This window comes from Trachurus trachurus, assembly GCF_905171665.1.
Source record: "Trachurus trachurus genome assembly, chromosome: 3".
Classification (NCBI taxonomy): Eukaryota; Metazoa; Chordata; class Actinopteri; order Carangiformes; family Carangidae; genus Trachurus; species Trachurus trachurus.
The window spans coordinates 26,998,277-27,016,444 of record NC_139893.1 but is presented as its reverse complement, the minus strand read 5'-3'; the positions used below and the strand labels follow the sequence as shown (position 1 = coordinate 27,016,444).

The following is an 18,168-nucleotide window of genomic DNA, read 5'->3' as shown; positions in this document are numbered from 1 at the left end:
TTAATTTTGACAAGACACTGCTCCAAATGTTTTGTTTTTTTTCCTGCGACCAATCGACCAATGAAATTTTGGTCGGCTAATGATTTTTTGGTCGACCAGTGCTTGGTCGACTATTTGGGGGCAGCCCTAAATTATTCTACAAAATAAAGTTATCATCAAGCCCTATGACAAGGTCAGTAACACTCTGATCCATTATTGAGTTGTTTCCACCACCGGTAGTCTAGGCTGATGAGCCAATCAGAACCCACCATGGGCATCTGTGTCATCACTTTTAAAGGCGACAACACAGCACAAAGTTTTCAAACTAAATCACCAGTGTTTCAGCCATGCTCTATCTTGAGGCTGAAAGTCGTGTGTGGACAGAGGGGACGAGTTAAAAAACAGTAATGTAGCAGTGTGGCCGTAGCGTCAGTGAGAGCTGACCTCAGGTATGTTGATGAGTTCAGGTGCATCGCAGGTGAGCTCAGTGTTCAGAGTTGTTCCCACCTGCTGTTTAGAGGGGCAGGGCCTGTGGTCGGCCAGACAGGATGTAAACAAACCACTGAGTGTCAAGTTTACATCATGAACTACAAGTCTGTACTGAATGTGTCTGTGACTTCACTGATGACGCCCACCGTCAGTGTGAGTTCCCAGGACAGAGACAGTGAGTTCTCAGGGTCACAGTGTGACAACACTGACGACAACAGACACAACAGACTCAGCCCAGTCACCTCACTGTATCAACGGTGACCCAGTCACACACCACACCCCCCAAACTGACACCAAAACAACACACTGATGAGCTGACATCAGAATGAAGAGTCTGTTCTTCACTATCAGGCACCACACAGACAACCTGTGACAGGAGGACGAGTAGGAAGACAACTGGACGTCCTGGGTCCAGATCAACTGAGCATAAAAACAAACACACATCATTAAAAGACGACCGGAGAGGAAACCACTGGCTCCACAACCTGCTGTTCCAACTCACACAAATTGTTCCTTCAGCAGGCGGAGATCATGGATCTGATTCAAATCAAACAACATGTATGACCTGATTTAACACTCAACACCCAATCACAGCCTCAGTCTGAGTCCAGACCCACGGTCGACACCTGACGCTGACCACGAGTCCTTCATCATCAGGTCACACTCACCACAAACTGACCAATCACAGCTATCACTTCTTGTTCACCTCAGCAGGTGGGTGATGTAGAGTCAATACAGGGAGACAATGTGAAGGTTCATTGAGTCATGGAGCAGCAGTCAGGTAGCAGGAGAAGGAGGAAGAAGGAGAAATGAGAAAGGAGGAGGGGGAGAGTAGGAAGTTAAAGAAGAAAAGTAGGAAGAAGGTGAAGAAGAAGAGTAGGAAGTTAAAGAAGAAAAGTAGGAGGAAGAAGAAAGAAAAGAAAAGAAGAAGAGGAAAAGTAGGAAGAAGAAGAAGAATAGGACGTTAAAGAAGAAAAGTAAGAAGAAGGAAAGTAGGAGGAAGAAGAAGGAAAAGAAAAAAAGAAGAAAAGTAGGAAGAAGAAGTAGAGGGAGAAGAAGAAAAGAAGGAGAAGAAGAAAAGTAGGAAGAAGAAGGACACCCAGCTGTAAACAACACTGGATCTTCAATCAGTTGAAATCAAGATGTTTGTAAGAGCTCAAGGATTCACAGTGACAAGCAAGCACACACACACACACACACACACACACACACACACACACACACACACACACACACACACACACACACACACACACACACACACACACACACACACACACACACACACACACACACACACACACACACACAGACGTAGCTCCCTCCAGTCGCTCACCAACAGGCTAACGTCTGTAACGTCTGTTAGCTCACTCAGGTTCTGTTCACTTTCTGCTGCAGGAAAGTGAGACTAATGGAAAACACATTACACACACACACACACACACACACACACTAACAAATGTGCACACAAAGACACACACACACACTGAAACAGAGGAGCAGAGCTCTGGAGTCAAACTGTCGCTGTCTTCACATCAAACTACGGAAGAAGGACAACAAACACACACACATGCACAGAAACACACACACACACACGTACAGACATGTAAATACCAATGAAGCTACACTACTTCCCAACAACTGCAGTGTGTCTTTACCTCGGTGCGTCCTGCTGAAGAGCTGCAGCCTGACTGAGCCGAGCAGAGAGCGGCATCCCGACCACACACACACACACACACACACACACACAGACCACCCCCCCACCTCATTCACAGGCTGAATGGCAGATGGGCGGTCCCAGGAGGAGGAGGAAGGAGGAGGGGGGGGTTCACTATGGCAACAAAGACTTTGTGAAAGGAGTAAAAAGAAGAAGGAGGGAAAACTTGGCACTGGAATGTTACCTGGACTAAATACACACACACACACACACACACACACGCACGCACGCACGCACGCACGCACGCACGCACGCACGCACGCACGCACGCACGCACGCACGCACGCACGCACGCACGCACGCACGCAAACAGAGTCACACACATGTGTCATGTTTGGACAAAAGGTTTTGTTGTTTCTCTGTTCCTGTCCTGACAAATCCACGATGTGGAGATTCAGTGGACGGCACAGACTCATGCTGTGAGTCTGTGCTCTGTGTGTGTGTGTGTCAGGTCAATATCAGCTGTCAGTGTATCAGAGTGGAAACTTCACAATAAAATACAATCACTTAACTGCACGCACGCAGTCATCAACATTATCAGGTCAAGTGTGAATGAATGAAGAGAGCGTTTGATGCCTCAGGCTCAGTGACACTTTGTTTTAAACCTCATCTCCAGTCTCACATCTCCTCCTCCTCTGTCAGTAACTCACACACTCTGCTACAACTCTGGGGTTGTGACGCAATCATCAACATCAACAACCCCCCAAACACACACACACACAGACACACACACCTCCCCTACAGTACAGGGTCATATGGACAAAGACCCCCCCCCCCTTCCAGAGGTCCAGAATACAAAACAATATTGACACTCTCGCTTCGTCTCCTCACCCCCCCCTCCTGGCCCCAATACAAGCTGTCAGTTTCTCTACAGGAGGATGTGAGGAGGGGGTGGTGGGTGGGGTCGTGTTAAACCATCTGCTCTGATTGACAAACTTTCTAACTAAACTCCACTGATGTGTGGATTCAGGGGGTCTGAGCTTTGTTTACTGCAGATGGTAACCATAGGAACAGATTAAAGAGATGATTAACAAGGCGGCATTGGCATCGGCATCATCATCATCATCATCATCATCATCATCATCGGACTGCAGCAGTACCTGGTCTAAGAAGCGATAGAGTACGACGGCCCGGTCGATGTTGTGTCCGGTGGCGTTGACCCGCTGAGAGAAATCCTGCAGTTGAGCCCAGAAGGCGTGAACTTTGACCTCGTAGCTGTGGAGGTCGGCCGATGACATGTCGTCCCAGCGCTCCAGACGACCGAGCAATGCCTCGCCACGCTTGCACTGGTCCTGAGAGAGAGAGGGACGAAGGGCGTCGTCTTCATCATCCTCAGAGTGACGGGCATGTGAGTGTGTTTGAGAGAGAGAGAGAGAGAGAGAGAGAGAGAGAGAGAGAGAGTGTGTGTGTCTTACGAAGGCGGTGGTGTAGAAGTCCTTGAATTCCTGCTGCTTCTTGATGAGAAGCTCCAGAGAATCTTCAGGCTCATCCAGAGTTGTCAGACGCACCTCCCCCACCTCCTCTAGCCACTTCCTCACCTGAGACACAACACACACTTGTGTCAACACCTGTAGGATTTTTTAGCTTATCTCTGCTACATGTTTACCTTCATTAAACAGCTTTGGAGTAATTGTGGTGGTTTAATAAATGACATGTAACTTTTTACAGGGACAACGGAGGCTCTCTGCCTTCTACCTAGCATCTCTTGGCTGAAAAACAACTTTGCAATATCAGAGCCTCCGAACTCGGTGCCCCAGCTCTCGTCTCTGCGGGACCGCGACACAAACGCGTCCCCTAACCCATAATTTCTTGTTTATGACAGATAAGACTACACAAATATACACATCACAACATTGTGTATGATAAATAAAGTTAACTATCGCTCTAGTGATTGATTTCTCGCCGGCGTCGTTGTAAACGAATGCACATGGCCATGAGGAGGGTTAGCAAAACAGCGGAAAAGCGACCTGACTTGCACAGTTCCTCTTGAACAACTGTTTATTGGTATGTATAGTATGTTGTTAACCATGGTGTAACTACCGGTAAGAACACCTGTAATAACCAGTGAAACATCAACAGGACCCTGGTGCATTCTGGGAACATCATGCATACTGAGCGCACTCACTGACCTCAGTGAAGCCCTGCTCCAGGACCCGGAAGTCCAGGACGAAGGTGAGCTCCTGGGTCCTGGAGTTGGACAGAGTGACGAGGCGGTGCAGCAGCTCGTCCACCTGATCATACAGAGTGGACGCTGCCTCCAGCTCCGCCCTGTAAGCCTCGGTCTCACTGATGCTGCTCTCCTCTCGGCGCAGCCGCGACAGGCAGGCCCCGCCCTCCTTCTGCAACTGGACCAACCGACCATCCTCCAGCACACTACGCATCACCGCCTTGTACCTGGACAACAGCAGCTCGGCCTCCTGGGAAAGAGAGAATCAGTAAACATATGGACCGACTGTTGGAGTGTGTGTGCTACAGTGTGTGTGTGTGTGTGTGTGTTACCTCAGCAGCAGGAGGTAGAGGTGTGGATTGTAGGACATTGATGGTTCTCTGCAGCAGGTTAATGACATCTCCACACTGACTCGTCAGCTGCTCCACTCTCTGAAGGACACAACCAACCAGTCAATTCATCAACATAACCTCAACCTCATGGAAAAGTATGTTGACTAGCTCGAGGGAAAAAACATTTGCCAGTGGAAAATGATTAAAATAGTAAACTGAGTATCAATGTAGGTGCAGATCAGTTTTCTGTTTTCTGAGTTAATATATGAATAATTAATAGAAATAAATTAATAGAAATAAAATAATCAAAATAAAATAAAACCACCTCATAAAGAAAACTGTGACGATGGAGCGGTCAACAGGATGAAAACTGTGACCAGACCACTGACCGTGTGTGTTTGTGTGTAACTGTGTGTGTACTGACCGATCTGAAGCACAGCCAGCTGCTCTGACTGAAGCTGAAGGATCCTCCGAGCTCCACAGGAAGCTGCTGCGGCTCCACATGTTTGTGAACAGCCTTCAGGGAGGTCAACACGTCCACCTGCAGCAGACATATTCACACACAGGCTGTCAGTATGTGTGTGTGTGTCGCAGTCAGCTGATCACAGTCAGGACAGGTGAACAGAGAATAGGACAGAGCAGCAGGTCTGTGTTCAGCATGACCGAGGTTAAAACTGACACGTTCAGGTCCGCATGAGGTCGTTTGTCTGTGATCACAGGTGTCAAAGGTCAGTGTAGAGGGTCAGTTACCTGTAGGGCTGCAGGTTTGTCCAGACGTAGAGACGAGTCCTTGTTGACCAGCAGCAACACAGTGTGGACACAGCCTGGTTTGTTCTCCTACACACACACACATACACACACACACACGCACTTCATGTTAAGTATAAGTGGACCAGTTTGCATGGAGCTACAGACTGCTGCCCGTTCATGGAGCTTTCGCCCTCTGCTGGTCAGAGACAGTACACTAACCAGCACCAAGTCACAGACAGGCAAAGACCCTCTGCCCCCAGTGTGTGTGTGTGTGTGTGTGTGTGTGTGTGTGTGTGTGAGAGAAATACATACATATCACACATTTTGTGTTTATCTCATGTTTCATACTTGACATTTTTTATCAATATATCGTTGTTTCTCCATTGATCAAAATCAAACACTAATTACATAGTAGATTTGCAACACAATTGTAACACAACAACACATGAATGATTGTTATTTTTACTTATTATATTTTACGTAACAGTCTAAATGCATCTGTCCTTCCTGATATCATTATTATACTGTCTGCAACAGTTTCGCAACACTGCCACCTGACATTTATACCTTCATGCCAATAAAGAGAGAGAGAAACCTGATGGTCTTACTGATGATTTCTCCCTGAGGCTCCTCAGCGACTGTTACCGTTCCAACATGGTCGACCTCCTGATTTCCTGCTCTGACACACCAGTAACAAGTGGAACTGGTTCTGCTGTTTATCGTTGTAATGAGTGTAATGAAGCAGCTCCTCTGCCATAAAGGTCACCAGTTTTATAACCTCCAGGTGTCAAACATGACCTTTTCAGGTGTGTCCCCTCTGAGGGATCATGTTGACACACAGTGATTTCCTGTCTCAGACTCACCTGTAGACTCCTGAGGGCGGAGAAGAGGGCGGGGACAGGAGCAGCTCTGCGGGCGTCCACCAGCACCGTCAGCCCCAAAGCTAGCGTCTCCTTCCTGCTCCACAAAGGAAGTGATGTTAGAGGCAGGGCCGTTGCTAGGAATTCTGGGGCCCCTGAAAAAATACTAAAGTGGGCCCTTGACTTTTCCGCTTTTTTTCTTAGACTACGTATGTATTATCATTTTTTATTTAGCCTACTTTGTTTTGATGCTAATGTAGCATTACTATGAGTATTATCTTATGCAGAATAATTCAGTCATACAACGATTATACTACTGGGGTTTTTTGTGGCCCTGGTTAGAGGGCGAACAGCCGAGGCGGAGCAGTGAAACAGTGGAGGATGAGGGGGGGGGTACCTGAGGGTGGAGGTGTAGTAGAGCAGGAGACGGAGCAGCGCGGCCTGCTCACAGCCAGGGTCGGACCACACGGAGCTCCAGGTACAGACCATCAGCAGCGCTCGTCCATGCCTGTCCCTGGTTCCTGCAGGAGACACAGAGGAGACGCTGCCTTCGCTCAGGAAACCACAACACACACAGCTACACGCAACTGTATACAGCACTGACACAGGGACTCTGCAGAGTAGAAACCACTGACATCAGCTGCTCCAGCAGGTGAAGCATCCTCAGGTGAGGCTGAAGAACACACACACCCCCTTTATGCCTCGTTGTATGATGATGTAAGTTTAATATCAATCAGCTGACGGAGGGATTAAAGTGGAGTCTTTGTTTTTAAGTCTTAGCAGGAGACAAAGCTCCGTCTGTTTCTCCTCCTCAGGCTCCACGAGTTTTAGCAATCACAAGTCTGAGCACGACACTAACAACCAGTTACACACATGTCACACTGCTCCCTCCGACATCAGCAGGTGAAAACAGGTTGTGAAAACCTGCTAATCAAAGCTGATCACACACATACACACACAGAGTGTGGAGGGAGAGTGAGGTGTGTGCGTCTCAGCAGGAAAAAGGTGGGAAATCAGGAAGTTGTGTTTACAGCAGATACACACTTGTGTCTCCTGCACAGTCATATGACCCAGGTGTGACTGCTGCCTGGACTTGCAGGGTTTCCCCCAGTGTATTATAAGCCCGGCGGGCCGCCAGATCTTACTTGCCCCCCCGCCAGGCTAAGCATCGTTTATTTATTTATTTTTCAATCAGTTTTTGTACTCCATCAACATGTGATCAGGTGTCTTTTACATCACCTGACAACGTCACAACTTCGTCGAGTATAACAGGACATGTCACCAGCTGACTGAGAGGAACGCACCGAGTCCATGTCAACCTTGTTGCCATAATGATCGACTGACGACTAACCGGAAAAAGATGCATGGTACGTCACGTTTACGTGACTCCAGATTGTAAAAATCTCTGAGAAGTAACTCTACAGTTTAACAATGGAGACACCAGGCAGTTGTTTTTAATTTTTAGTGCAAACAGTTGATATTATTTATTAAAAAAGTATTTATTTATTTTGTGGTTGGTTGAACAGCATTTCAAGAGTGCCTTTCTGTGAGACCCTGCTATAGCTGGTGTTTAAATATGTCCCATAAATGTCATAACACATGATTATGATAATATTTTCCAGTAGTTTCCAGTCAACTTTTAACATTGATCTTATCAATCGAACCCTTATGGAATCACACTTTCTAAATTCTACTGCTCCATTAATAAATCTGTTACCTAAAGGGCCCTGACATCAGCCAATGGTCAGGGTCAGGCCCCCATCACAAAAAAACATGCTTGGGCGCCTGTGGGCCGCCCTACCACTAGGCTTAACAAGTTTTCTGACTTGATGTCAGCGGGTGTGTTGAGTCTCGGGTCACTGGTCCTCAGACTTGTGACCCCTGAACTGGGAGCTTGTGTCTGGACCTGGTCTTAGTTCAGGATCTGGGAAGAACTGGGTGTGAACCTGTTCTAGGTTGTGTGTTATGGCGCTTTTCCACTGGCGCGGCACGGCACAGCACGGCGCAGCGCGGCACGGCACGGCACGGCACGGCCCGCTTATTTTGCTTTTCCACTAGCCCTGGTACCTGGTGCCAGGTACCATTTTTAGTACCTCCTCGGCCCTGGTTCCAAGCGAGCCGAAGCGATACTATAACGTGACGTCAGCCGACTGCCTTCCGCTGATTGGACAGAGCGTCGGCGTGAGCGCGACGTCCGACATGAGAATCAAACCCGGAAATTTCAAAAACAGAGCGGCAACAGCGCCAGCTGATCTGTACCGAGACTGTTGTTATTCTTTCACCTGAGTTAAATGTTGCTGTGTGGAAAACCACACTGTGGTCTGTTAACGAGGTGCAGACGAGTGAGTTTGGAGCTGACGAGTGGATCGAAAAAAGAGAGACGGACAATGCGGCCCCGTGCTCGACTCCGCGATCACCCCCGTGCCGCCCCCGCCCCCGCCCCCGCCCCCGCCGAGGAGGAACTAGAGAACTCAGCTGTAGTGGAAAAGCACCTTTACCGAGCCGAGCCAAGCCGTGCCGTGCCGTGCAAGTGTAGTGGAAAAGCGCCATTAGTCTCACCTGGCAGACAGAGAGCTCCAGAGCCCAGGAGCTTGCTGTAGAAGCTGGGCTGGGGGGACTGGGAGGACTGGGGGAGCTGTGGAGGGGGAGCTGGAGGTCCTGGTTCTGTTGGTTCGGACACGGCAGATGGACTGATCGCTGTCCAGGGAGGAGGGGGCTCGTCTCTGACACCTGGAGGGAAGACATACACTAATGTTGACACACTCAGAAAGAACACACATCAGAGGGTAGAGAAATTCACCGTTAACTACAACAACCTGTTGCTGTCACTATGACGACCTACAGTCACACAGGTGAGATACAACCAGTCAGAGTATGAGGGGGGAGAGAAGGAGGAGGAAGACTGGTTCAGCCAATCAGAGGGGGAGGAAGAGGAGGAGGAAGAGGAAGAGGAGGAAGTGACGGGTGAGGATAGAAAGTGTCTGATGGTTTGTTGAATGACAGCGAGGAGGAGAAACAGGTTTCTGTACCTTCAGTCTGAAGCTCTTCCGATCCTCCTTCACCAACCTCCTCACAGCCGCACTCCACCTCCTCCTTCTCCTCTTCCTCCTCCTGTGGCCTCCTCCGTCCACAGTCCGACTCCTTAGGTTCGGTCTGAAGTGGGTCTGTTTCCATCGCTTCTGAGGAGGCACCCGTTGAGTCGGCCTCCTCGGACTCCTCACAGAGCGTCAGTGGTTTTGTGTTTTCACAATAAGAGTCCTCAGAGAGTGTGGCTGGTTTAACATTTTCACGATAGGAGTCTTCAAAGTGCGTCACTGGCTTAATATTTTCAGAATAAGAGTCCTCAGGGTGCGTTGCTGGTTCAATATTTTCAGAACAAGAGTCCTCAGAGTGCATCAGTGGTTTAGTGTTTTCACAATAAAAGTCCTGAGAGTGTGTTTGTTGCGTTTTGTTTTCAGAATTAGAGTTCTTTGAGTGTAACTGTTGTGTACTATTTTCAGAATAAGAGTCCTGACAGTGTGTGTGTAGTGGGCTGGACTCCTCGGGGTGTGTGTGTTGTATAAGAGAGTGTGTGTCCTCTGAGTGTGTCTGTAGTGTGTTCTCAGAATAAGAGTCTTTGGGGTGTGTTTGTAGTGCACCATTTTCAGAATAAGAGTCCTTGGGGTGTGAGTGTTGTGTATGATTTTCAGAGTAAGAGTCCTCAGTGTTGATACAAGAGTCAGTGTCTTTATCTCTGTGTGTTGCTTCACCTTCTCTCTCCTCTTCACCTTTCTCTTTTCCTTCTACTCCCTCATCTTGTTTCATCACTTTCTCCTCCTCCCATCTTTCTTGACTCTGTTGCACAACTACAACCTGAACCTCCTCTTCCACCTCTACCTCCTCTGCGTCTTCCTCCTCTAACTCATCATCTCCCTCTTCATCCAACTCCTCCTCACCAACTCTATCTGTCTCTTCACTTTCATCTTCCTCCTCTATTCCTCCTCCCTCCTCAGCAATGTGTGTGTGTGGCACCAAATCTTCATCCCTCATACACTTGGCCTCTTCCAACTGTTTCACCTCCTCCTCTTCAGCTGACTCTACACCTTCATGCTTCTTTTCCTGCCTCACCAACAACTCTCCCTCTTCCCTCTTTTCCTCTCTCTCCTCCTCTTTAACCTGCTCCTCCCGTCTGTGTTCTCCGTTAGGTTCAGTGTGTAGCTTCACCTGTCTGTCTGAGTCGGTACCTTCTGTTTGCTCCTGTGACGCCTGCCGCGCCGACCGGATGGCAGAGGCTTCCTCAACCTCAGGAAGAGGAGAAGAGGAGGTGGAGGGGTTGCTAGGGGCAACGGGGGTGAGGACGACAGGTCTGCAGGAGTCCTGGTTGAGGTTTTCCTCAATGAGCTTGGAACAAAACCCCGTGTGGGAAGTCACCTCCACACAGGCCCAGGAGGAGTGTGTGTTGCTGTGAGGAGTGTGTGCTGCTGCAGCAAAGTGTGTGTGTGTTGTTGGAGCTGTGAGTGTGTGTGTGCTGCTCCGGGCTCTGTGCTGCTGGCTGATGGACTGGGTCAACGAGCCCTTCTGGGGGGAAAACCGAGGCAGCTCCGTCAGCTCCACGTACTCCCCCTCCGAGTCCTCGGCTTCGCTGCTCGCTGGTGATTGGTTGGTTTTTGTAGCGGATGTCCGGCGGTCCTTCCCCCTGGACTGAACGTCACACAGATCATGTGGCGCGTTAATCGATGCGTCGCCATCCTTAGGGATGGACTCCTGGTCATCCTTCAGGGTGGTGTGGGGCCGGCTGATGAACTGTGGGTAAACTAGGTCCTCCCACGGGACCCTGAACACATCTCCGTGGGCGGAGAGGACGCAGCGCTGCAGCCGGGACGCTCCTCGCTGCTCCCTCTCCCTGTTGACAGAGTCCAGCCATGCCATGCTGAAGAGGGACCGCAGGGCTAACTCCGACACCTCCTGCTGCTCCACATAACGGCTGCCGGCCGACACACTGCACAGGAGCAAACGGGGGGAGGGGGCGGCACCGCTCCTGCAGGCGGCGCCGCGTGGCCGAGGAGGAGGAGGAGGAGGAGGAGCTGCAGGTGAAACCAGCAGGTAGAAGTCTCCTGGACGGAGGAGACGCTGGTCCAGAGGACAAAGCTGAACAATCACCTTCTCGTGGACACACAGAGGCCAACCCTCATGACGAAACAACACACCACAGTGCTGCACCTGAGTAGGAGGAGGGAGAGGAGGTAGGTGGGAGGAGGAGGAGGAGGAGGAAGAGGAGGACAGGGGATCATTATTAAGTCAAGTTTTTGTTGAACTACATGTTATTAATTTTCACTAAAACCGTTAAAATAATATTTTTTTCGAGTCGTCTTTGAGGATCAGACTGACCCTCATGACTTCAACCCTCATGTGATGCTTCAGATAGGACAGAGGTCTCTACAGACAGGACAGAGGTCTGTACTCACACAGGCGTGATGCTGCAGGTTATGCAGGAGCTGCTTGGCTGGCAGCAGGAAGTGCAGCAGGTAGCGGAGGCCGTCCCCTCTGTAGCAAGTCTCGACCACGTTGAGGACCTGGCAGAGGACAGTGGGGGACGTGGACTGGAAAGGAGGGTAGAGGTCTGACAGGGCAGTCTGGATACACCGGTCCAAAGACTCAGAGTCCTGAAAGGAAGAACACGAGGTCCAGGGTCAGGCTCGGTCCTGAGGTTCACCACAGACAGGACAGAATAGGAGACACAGGGTGAGACAGGACAGTAGCTCGTCACTGATCCCGTGTCCAACTGCTTCACATAGACAAGAGACACTGAGCCACATCTCAGAGGGCGGGGTCCGGCCTGGTCCTGACTCCAGACCAGTGCTCCCAGTCTGAGTGAGCTCAGCTCCCAGCGGAGCTGCAGGCTGCTCCGCTATAATTAACCTCCACAATTTCTCTCTACATGCGTCCTGCCTCTGACTCACCACCAACATGCCTTGTGTCAGCACGTGTCTTTTCCCCACACACTTGAAAACAAGTTCAACATTTCAGGCTAACCGCCAAGCCCGCGCCCAGCAGGCCCTGGAGGTGTGGCTGGGAGGCCCCGTCTGTGTCAGGCAGAACAGGAACCAGGCTGTAACTGGATCCACTGGTCTGGAGGCAGTGAAGACTGGTCAGGTAAAAATATCAGGCTGCACACACACACACACACAGCGTCTGGCTCCAGACTGAGTGTGTGTGTGTAGTGTACTGAGTTGTGTATTAGAGTTTGAAAACCAGCTGACAGACCAGTGGCTTATTACAGCACAGAGGATTGAATCAGACCTGTGACTCTCAGCTGATGGCGCCGATCGTTCTACCTGGTTCCAGTCCTGTCCCGTTCCCCAGCACCCTCCCCCGCCGACCGCCCCGCGCCGCGCCGCCAGCTCTACTGCGTGTGTGGAGGTGAATATTCTGGATGCGACTCAGGCAGGATTCACTCACAACAACTGGCAGCCAAATGTAGAGCTGAAGCCAATATTAGCAGGAGGCTATCAGATGACACATGGGGGGTGGGGTTGGGGGTGGGGGGCACGAGTACAGACAGCGCTCCCCTGGCTTAGGGGGAACTTCACACTGGATCAGGGTCACAGAGGATCCAACCAGACTGAACACAAAGACTACACCACAGCTACAGTACCATACAGATCTGCCTTGTATCATCTAAATTAACCTCCACATCCACTGGATCCGTGGCTTCGTCTCTGGCGTCAGATCAGCCTCACGAAACTGGAATTAATGTCAATATAATCCAGATCCCAATGTGACCAGGCATAAACATCAAAATCAGAGCAGCTGACGAGGCTCAACCCTTTCAGTCAGTCAAAGTGTATTTGTTTAGCTCTTTACAACAAAACAGCCAAATAAAGGGTATAGGATGAAAAATAATGAGAAAAACATTCATTAAAACAGAAGCATAAGGCTCAGAAACAGGTACAATGTTGGATTTAAACGTGCTCTTCCATTAACAGCAGGTTAATCAGAAGCAACCACGGTGAAAGCACAATCACCCAACTGTCTATACCTGGACCTACCTACGATGTGTCACTTTGTTGTTGCACCATCGGTGTTGTGTTGCTATGGAGATGCTGCGGCTACGGATCTAAACCAACAACGTCGTCATCCCACCATCATCGTTTTTTCAGTGAAGATGAAAATAGATCTTGTGCACTGAGATCGAGGCTCATATCACAATGCAGCCAAATATCTCAACACTACGACATGATAAACTATTATAAATATCATAATTATTATTATACCAAAAATCAAGACCACCAAAGAAGAGCTGATACACAACACATGGTACGACATCAGACTGACCTCTATTTAGGTATAAACTAAGATGTTGATCAACATGGGCTGCAGTTCCTCTACAGTGAGTCAGTCACTTAAAAGTTAAAATGTCCAACTTTACAGCAGGAATAAACATGTTTACAGCCTGGTACCGAAACAGTTTTGATCTCTACAGCTAATTTCCCCCTACATGAGCTCACCTGTTTATACATTACACTTTATTACAAATAAAGGTATGGAGGACTGGGTGCTGTCACAATTCGCCAATGGCGTGTGTGTAGCAGCTACTAACTGACTGACAGAACCAGAGGAACATTTTTGGAGCTGCCAGCAGGAATTATGAATGAAGCATGTCCAGCTGTGCTAACAATGCTAACAGAGGTGTATGCTATATAAACACCCCCCACCCTGTCCATGCTTATTCACAGTGTGGAGGAGGAGACCATCTGTCAAGGCTGAATCCATAGACTCACAACATGAATCAACCAATGACCTGAGGAACAGACTAACCTGCGCTCACCTCATTGATCCCATCACATTTTTATACAAAGAGGTAAATCACATCAGGGATAACAAGCCCTTTACAAAGACATGTCGTTGTCTGTGCGACAGGTTTCAGACACAACTAAACAAACTCAGGGACACGGACGGCCCAGAGCTGAGTCACAGGAGGTCAGAGGTCACATGGTTGATAATATTAATCCAAAACAAAGGAAGAGACTTGAGGTAACTCTCTGATTCTCTATGACATGAACGTCATGAGCATCTAGTACGCAAACACACGCGCACACACTGCAGGAACACTCAGTATATAAAAGTGGGGATTACAGTATTGAGACAGCACGGTCTAGCTCTGAGAAGGTGAAGGGGGAGAGAGGGTGAGGAGGGGGGAGGAGGCAGATCAAAGTGAGCTGAGTGAGGTTCCCATGAGAGAGAGGGGCCACCCAGTCTGAGGCTGAATAATAACTCCATTATCCTAGTCACACTGACAAAAACACACGGTTTTATTTTAGCTTCTTTTAGCTTCACGATGTCTCTGAGCTCCGACTCTGATCCGCTGCAACTCTGACGTCACTCGTGCAAACAGCCAATCCCAGGGAGGTCAGAGGTCATGTGGTGGATTTGAAGTTCCTTCCTCCAGCGAGCTTTTCACAAACAGCCGTGGTTTTGATTTAAAGCACGGATCATTAGTTTGTGTTTAGTTTAGGATCAGAGCAAACAGGGACCTCTTCAGTTACATGTGACACAGGCAGGGTGTCAGAATGAGCGCGTTGTTGTTCTGCAGTGAACCAGTGGATTAAACACAATAACACTGTATTACAGCAGATTACTGTGAAGGAGGAGCAGGAGGGACAGGACCAACCTGATCATCACGTCTCTGCAGCTGCAGCACAGGCCGAAACATCAACAACACCACGACTACATCAACACAAACAGACTGTGACACTTCCCGATTCACCCCGCTGACCCGTGGTGGTGGCGACACGCTGCAGTGCTCCGCATGGGAGCTCGTATGCAGGAAGAAGTAGTAATTTAAGAAAAATGTAGTGCCACAGAAAGGAGTTTTTGATTTGGTGGTTTTCCCCACTGCGCTGACCCAGACCTGAGGCCTGAGGTGTGTTGTGTTTCCGTGTTCGCAGCAGTGAGGATGGTGTTTAATCATCCAGATGGAGCTTTTAGGACAAACTAATCCAATCTTCAGGTCGGTGTCATGAATAGTCAGCGGGGGCCTCTGTGTCCCTGGAGGACCATGATTCACAGTCACAACTGCTCAGCTGACGTCTAATGGAGAAACCAGTTCCTGTGGAGGAGGATCAGGGTCACTGTCAGGTCCTGGCGCTACCCTGTATCTCCCCATGTGAACACACACACACAGTGACAGCAGTGTGATGCTGACATGTGGTTGGTCCAATAGTATCTCTCTACCTCAGGTCTCTACAGCTGTGGGAGGCAGAGAAGCTTGTCGGCCATATTGAAGCCGTTTACACAACCAGACCATAGAGAGGGGTCACAGTTTCCAAAAGCAGAGGTCACAACCTCTTCAGTAACCAATCATGATGACAGAGCGTGGGGAGGGAGGGGCTTTAAAGGCAAGGGAGCCGCAGGAGACGTGACCTTTGACCCCCCGCCTCTCTGTAACCCCCACTTATAGGTGAGCACAGTAACAGGAGAGGCCAGCTGTCCTCAGAGAGATACCTCCAGACCCAGAGACCCAGACTCTCTAAGACTAGACTAACAGACTAACAGGACTGAGACTAGTGAGTCTGAGCTTTACAGAATAATGTGTCAAATGAAGCTGCAGCTACAGAGACATCTTCCTGTTGACTCGTTCATAACAGTGTACTGTCAACATAGCCTGCTCCGTCTCTTTTTTGTGTTCATGGAATCACTTCTGTTGTGTTGTAAGTTTTTGTGGCTCAAATGTCATTAATTTGATTAAGTCGTTTTTTGAATTTGTAACACATTTGTGTCTTTTTGTTAACGTGAGCTGAGCCCTCACAGCTGCTGTACATTTCATTCTTTTGTGACATGTTAATATGACCGTGAAGATGAATATTTGACTTATTGATCAGCACTAGTTCTGTTTCCTCAACCAGACAAACAACAACTATCTCTGCCAAGACAGACAGGAGAGGAAACGTTTTTCCTCGGAGGATCACTGATCATCTTGAGACGTAAAAGAGAAACAATAGCAGCTCAGACTAAATGACACTCGACACCAATCATGACTTCACACGTCATTGGTCGGTTCATAATACATATTTTGAAGAATGCCCCAGGTCAGAGGAACAACTTAATCTCAATCACATCCAGCAAAGCTTGAGCAAAACTTCTCTAACTGAATCGATATCAATCAATCAACCGATATCTGCTAAACATCAACGAGTGTCAACCTGATTCTCATTTTCCACTGAACTGAACATCCGTCGAACATTAGAGTACAATGTCTCCCAGATGACACACTGACTGAGGATGTTTGTAGTTAGCAGAGGAACTCAAACGACCTCCGTTCAGCTCACTATTATAAAGTCTAACGAGCGCCACAGGTAACATCAGTCCTGTGTGAAAACCACTTCAGCTGGTGTCACTTTACACCTGTTTAACTGACTGTAACACAAACTCACATCTACATTCTCGCTTTCCCCTGACAAAGCATTTACACACACAAACACACACACACACACACAAACACACACACCCCTGCTGATGCGTTCACTCTGTCTGGTTGTTTGTGTTTGCTGGTTCCTGCTGCAGCTTGTTGGGAAACGGACTGATGTTCTGCCCAGCGTCTCGTGTGTCTGATCTTATCTCTGCTGTGAACGACGGGCAGGAATGAAGCTCAGTGTGGGCGGAGCTGCAGCCGGAGAGTCCCAGCAAGAAACGGATCACAGTGGAGGAGCGAGGGAGCTGCAGGGAAAACATCAGCTGAGGGACAGGTAGAGATAAGATGAAAGACACAGGAATGTTACAGACGCTGCCAGAACGAATGCACGCACGCACGCACACAGGAAATCAAACAGTCCAGGCCTCGGGCTGAGAGTCTGCTCAGGTGTTAACTGTGTCTACACCACAGGCTCCAGGAGCCCACCAGCCACAGGTACAGTGATGGGTCACAGTGAGACACTGAAGGTGAGGGGTTGGAGGGAGAGGGGTTGAGTCTGGCTCTGAACCAGGCCTTCTGGGTCCAGTTAACAGTTAGAGGGTTAGGCTACACCTGGTTAGCAGAGACTGGACTCTGATCAAATATCCACCGAGCATTCAGTCCGCACACCTGGTGAGAACCCACACAGGAGAACCATGCAAACTCCACTAGGGCTGACCCAATTATCATATTTTGATAATCGAAGCTATCGTAACGTCTCGTAGTGGAAATAATTAAAGTAATGGCAAACAAACACTGCATATCTCCAAAATCAGGCAGGTTTCCAGGATGCCAAGTCGCCCACGGGGCGGCAGTGGCTCAGGTGGTAGAGCGGCTCGTCCAATGATCAGAGGGTTGGCGGTTCGAATCCTGCTCTGTCCCGGTTGCTGCCGTAGTGTCCTTGGGCAAGACACCTTACCCACCTTGCTCCTGATGGGTCGTGGTTCGCGCCTTGCATGGCAGCTTCCGCCATCAGTGTGTGAATGTGTGTGTGAATGGGTGAATGTGATGTACTGTAAAGCGCTTTGGGTATCGTTGAGATGGAAAAGCGCTATATAAATACAAGACCATTTACCATTTACTCATTTTAGTGTAACAATTGCCGATGAGAACCGGTGTCAAAAAGGAAAAAAGGAAGAACAAAAAAACAATCGATCACGGACTTCGTGATCGATTACCATGGCGACGAACGAAGCTTCGATTTTTTTGGGTCAGCCCTAAACTCCACCCTCCTAGGAATCAAACCCGTCCCAATCGAACCCCTTCTTGCTATTTCGGTCTTTACAACCTGGACTGAAGGAGTTTGCACCTTCATGTGACCGAGCCGCAGCGGATGTCTGTCCCTGAGCAGTTGTTTGAAGCCGGCGTCACGGAGCAGAGAGCGATAACCTTGACACAATGAGAGTTTCTCAAACAGCTGATTAGACTGAAGCTGGGTCCGGACT

General features: G+C 49.1%; 1 protein-coding gene across 1 annotated transcript in view; it reads right to left on the bottom strand.

The window, feature by feature from the left end:
* Window positions 1–18,168, bottom strand: part of plekhg4 (pleckstrin homology domain containing, family G (with RhoGef domain) member 4) — a 37,118-nt gene that overhangs the window by 12,057 nt on the left and 6,893 nt on the right. Inside the window, exons 2-12 of the mRNA XM_084001586.1 lie at window positions 11,739–11,936; window positions 9,324–11,493; window positions 8,854–9,024; window positions 6,692–6,815; window positions 6,298–6,391; window positions 5,435–5,521; window positions 5,109–5,225; window positions 4,685–4,783; window positions 4,315–4,602; window positions 3,601–3,723; window positions 3,286–3,477 (exon numbers count right to left, since the gene is read on the bottom strand). Coding sequence (XP_083857712.1) covers window positions 3,286–3,477; window positions 3,601–3,723; window positions 4,315–4,602; window positions 4,685–4,783; window positions 5,109–5,225; window positions 5,435–5,521; window positions 6,298–6,391; window positions 6,692–6,815; window positions 8,854–9,024; window positions 9,324–11,493; window positions 11,739–11,936 — 3,663 coding nt within the window. The remainder of the gene's footprint in view (window positions 1–3,285; window positions 3,478–3,600; window positions 3,724–4,314; window positions 4,603–4,684; window positions 4,784–5,108; window positions 5,226–5,434; window positions 5,522–6,297; window positions 6,392–6,691; window positions 6,816–8,853; window positions 9,025–9,323; window positions 11,494–11,738; window positions 11,937–18,168) is intronic.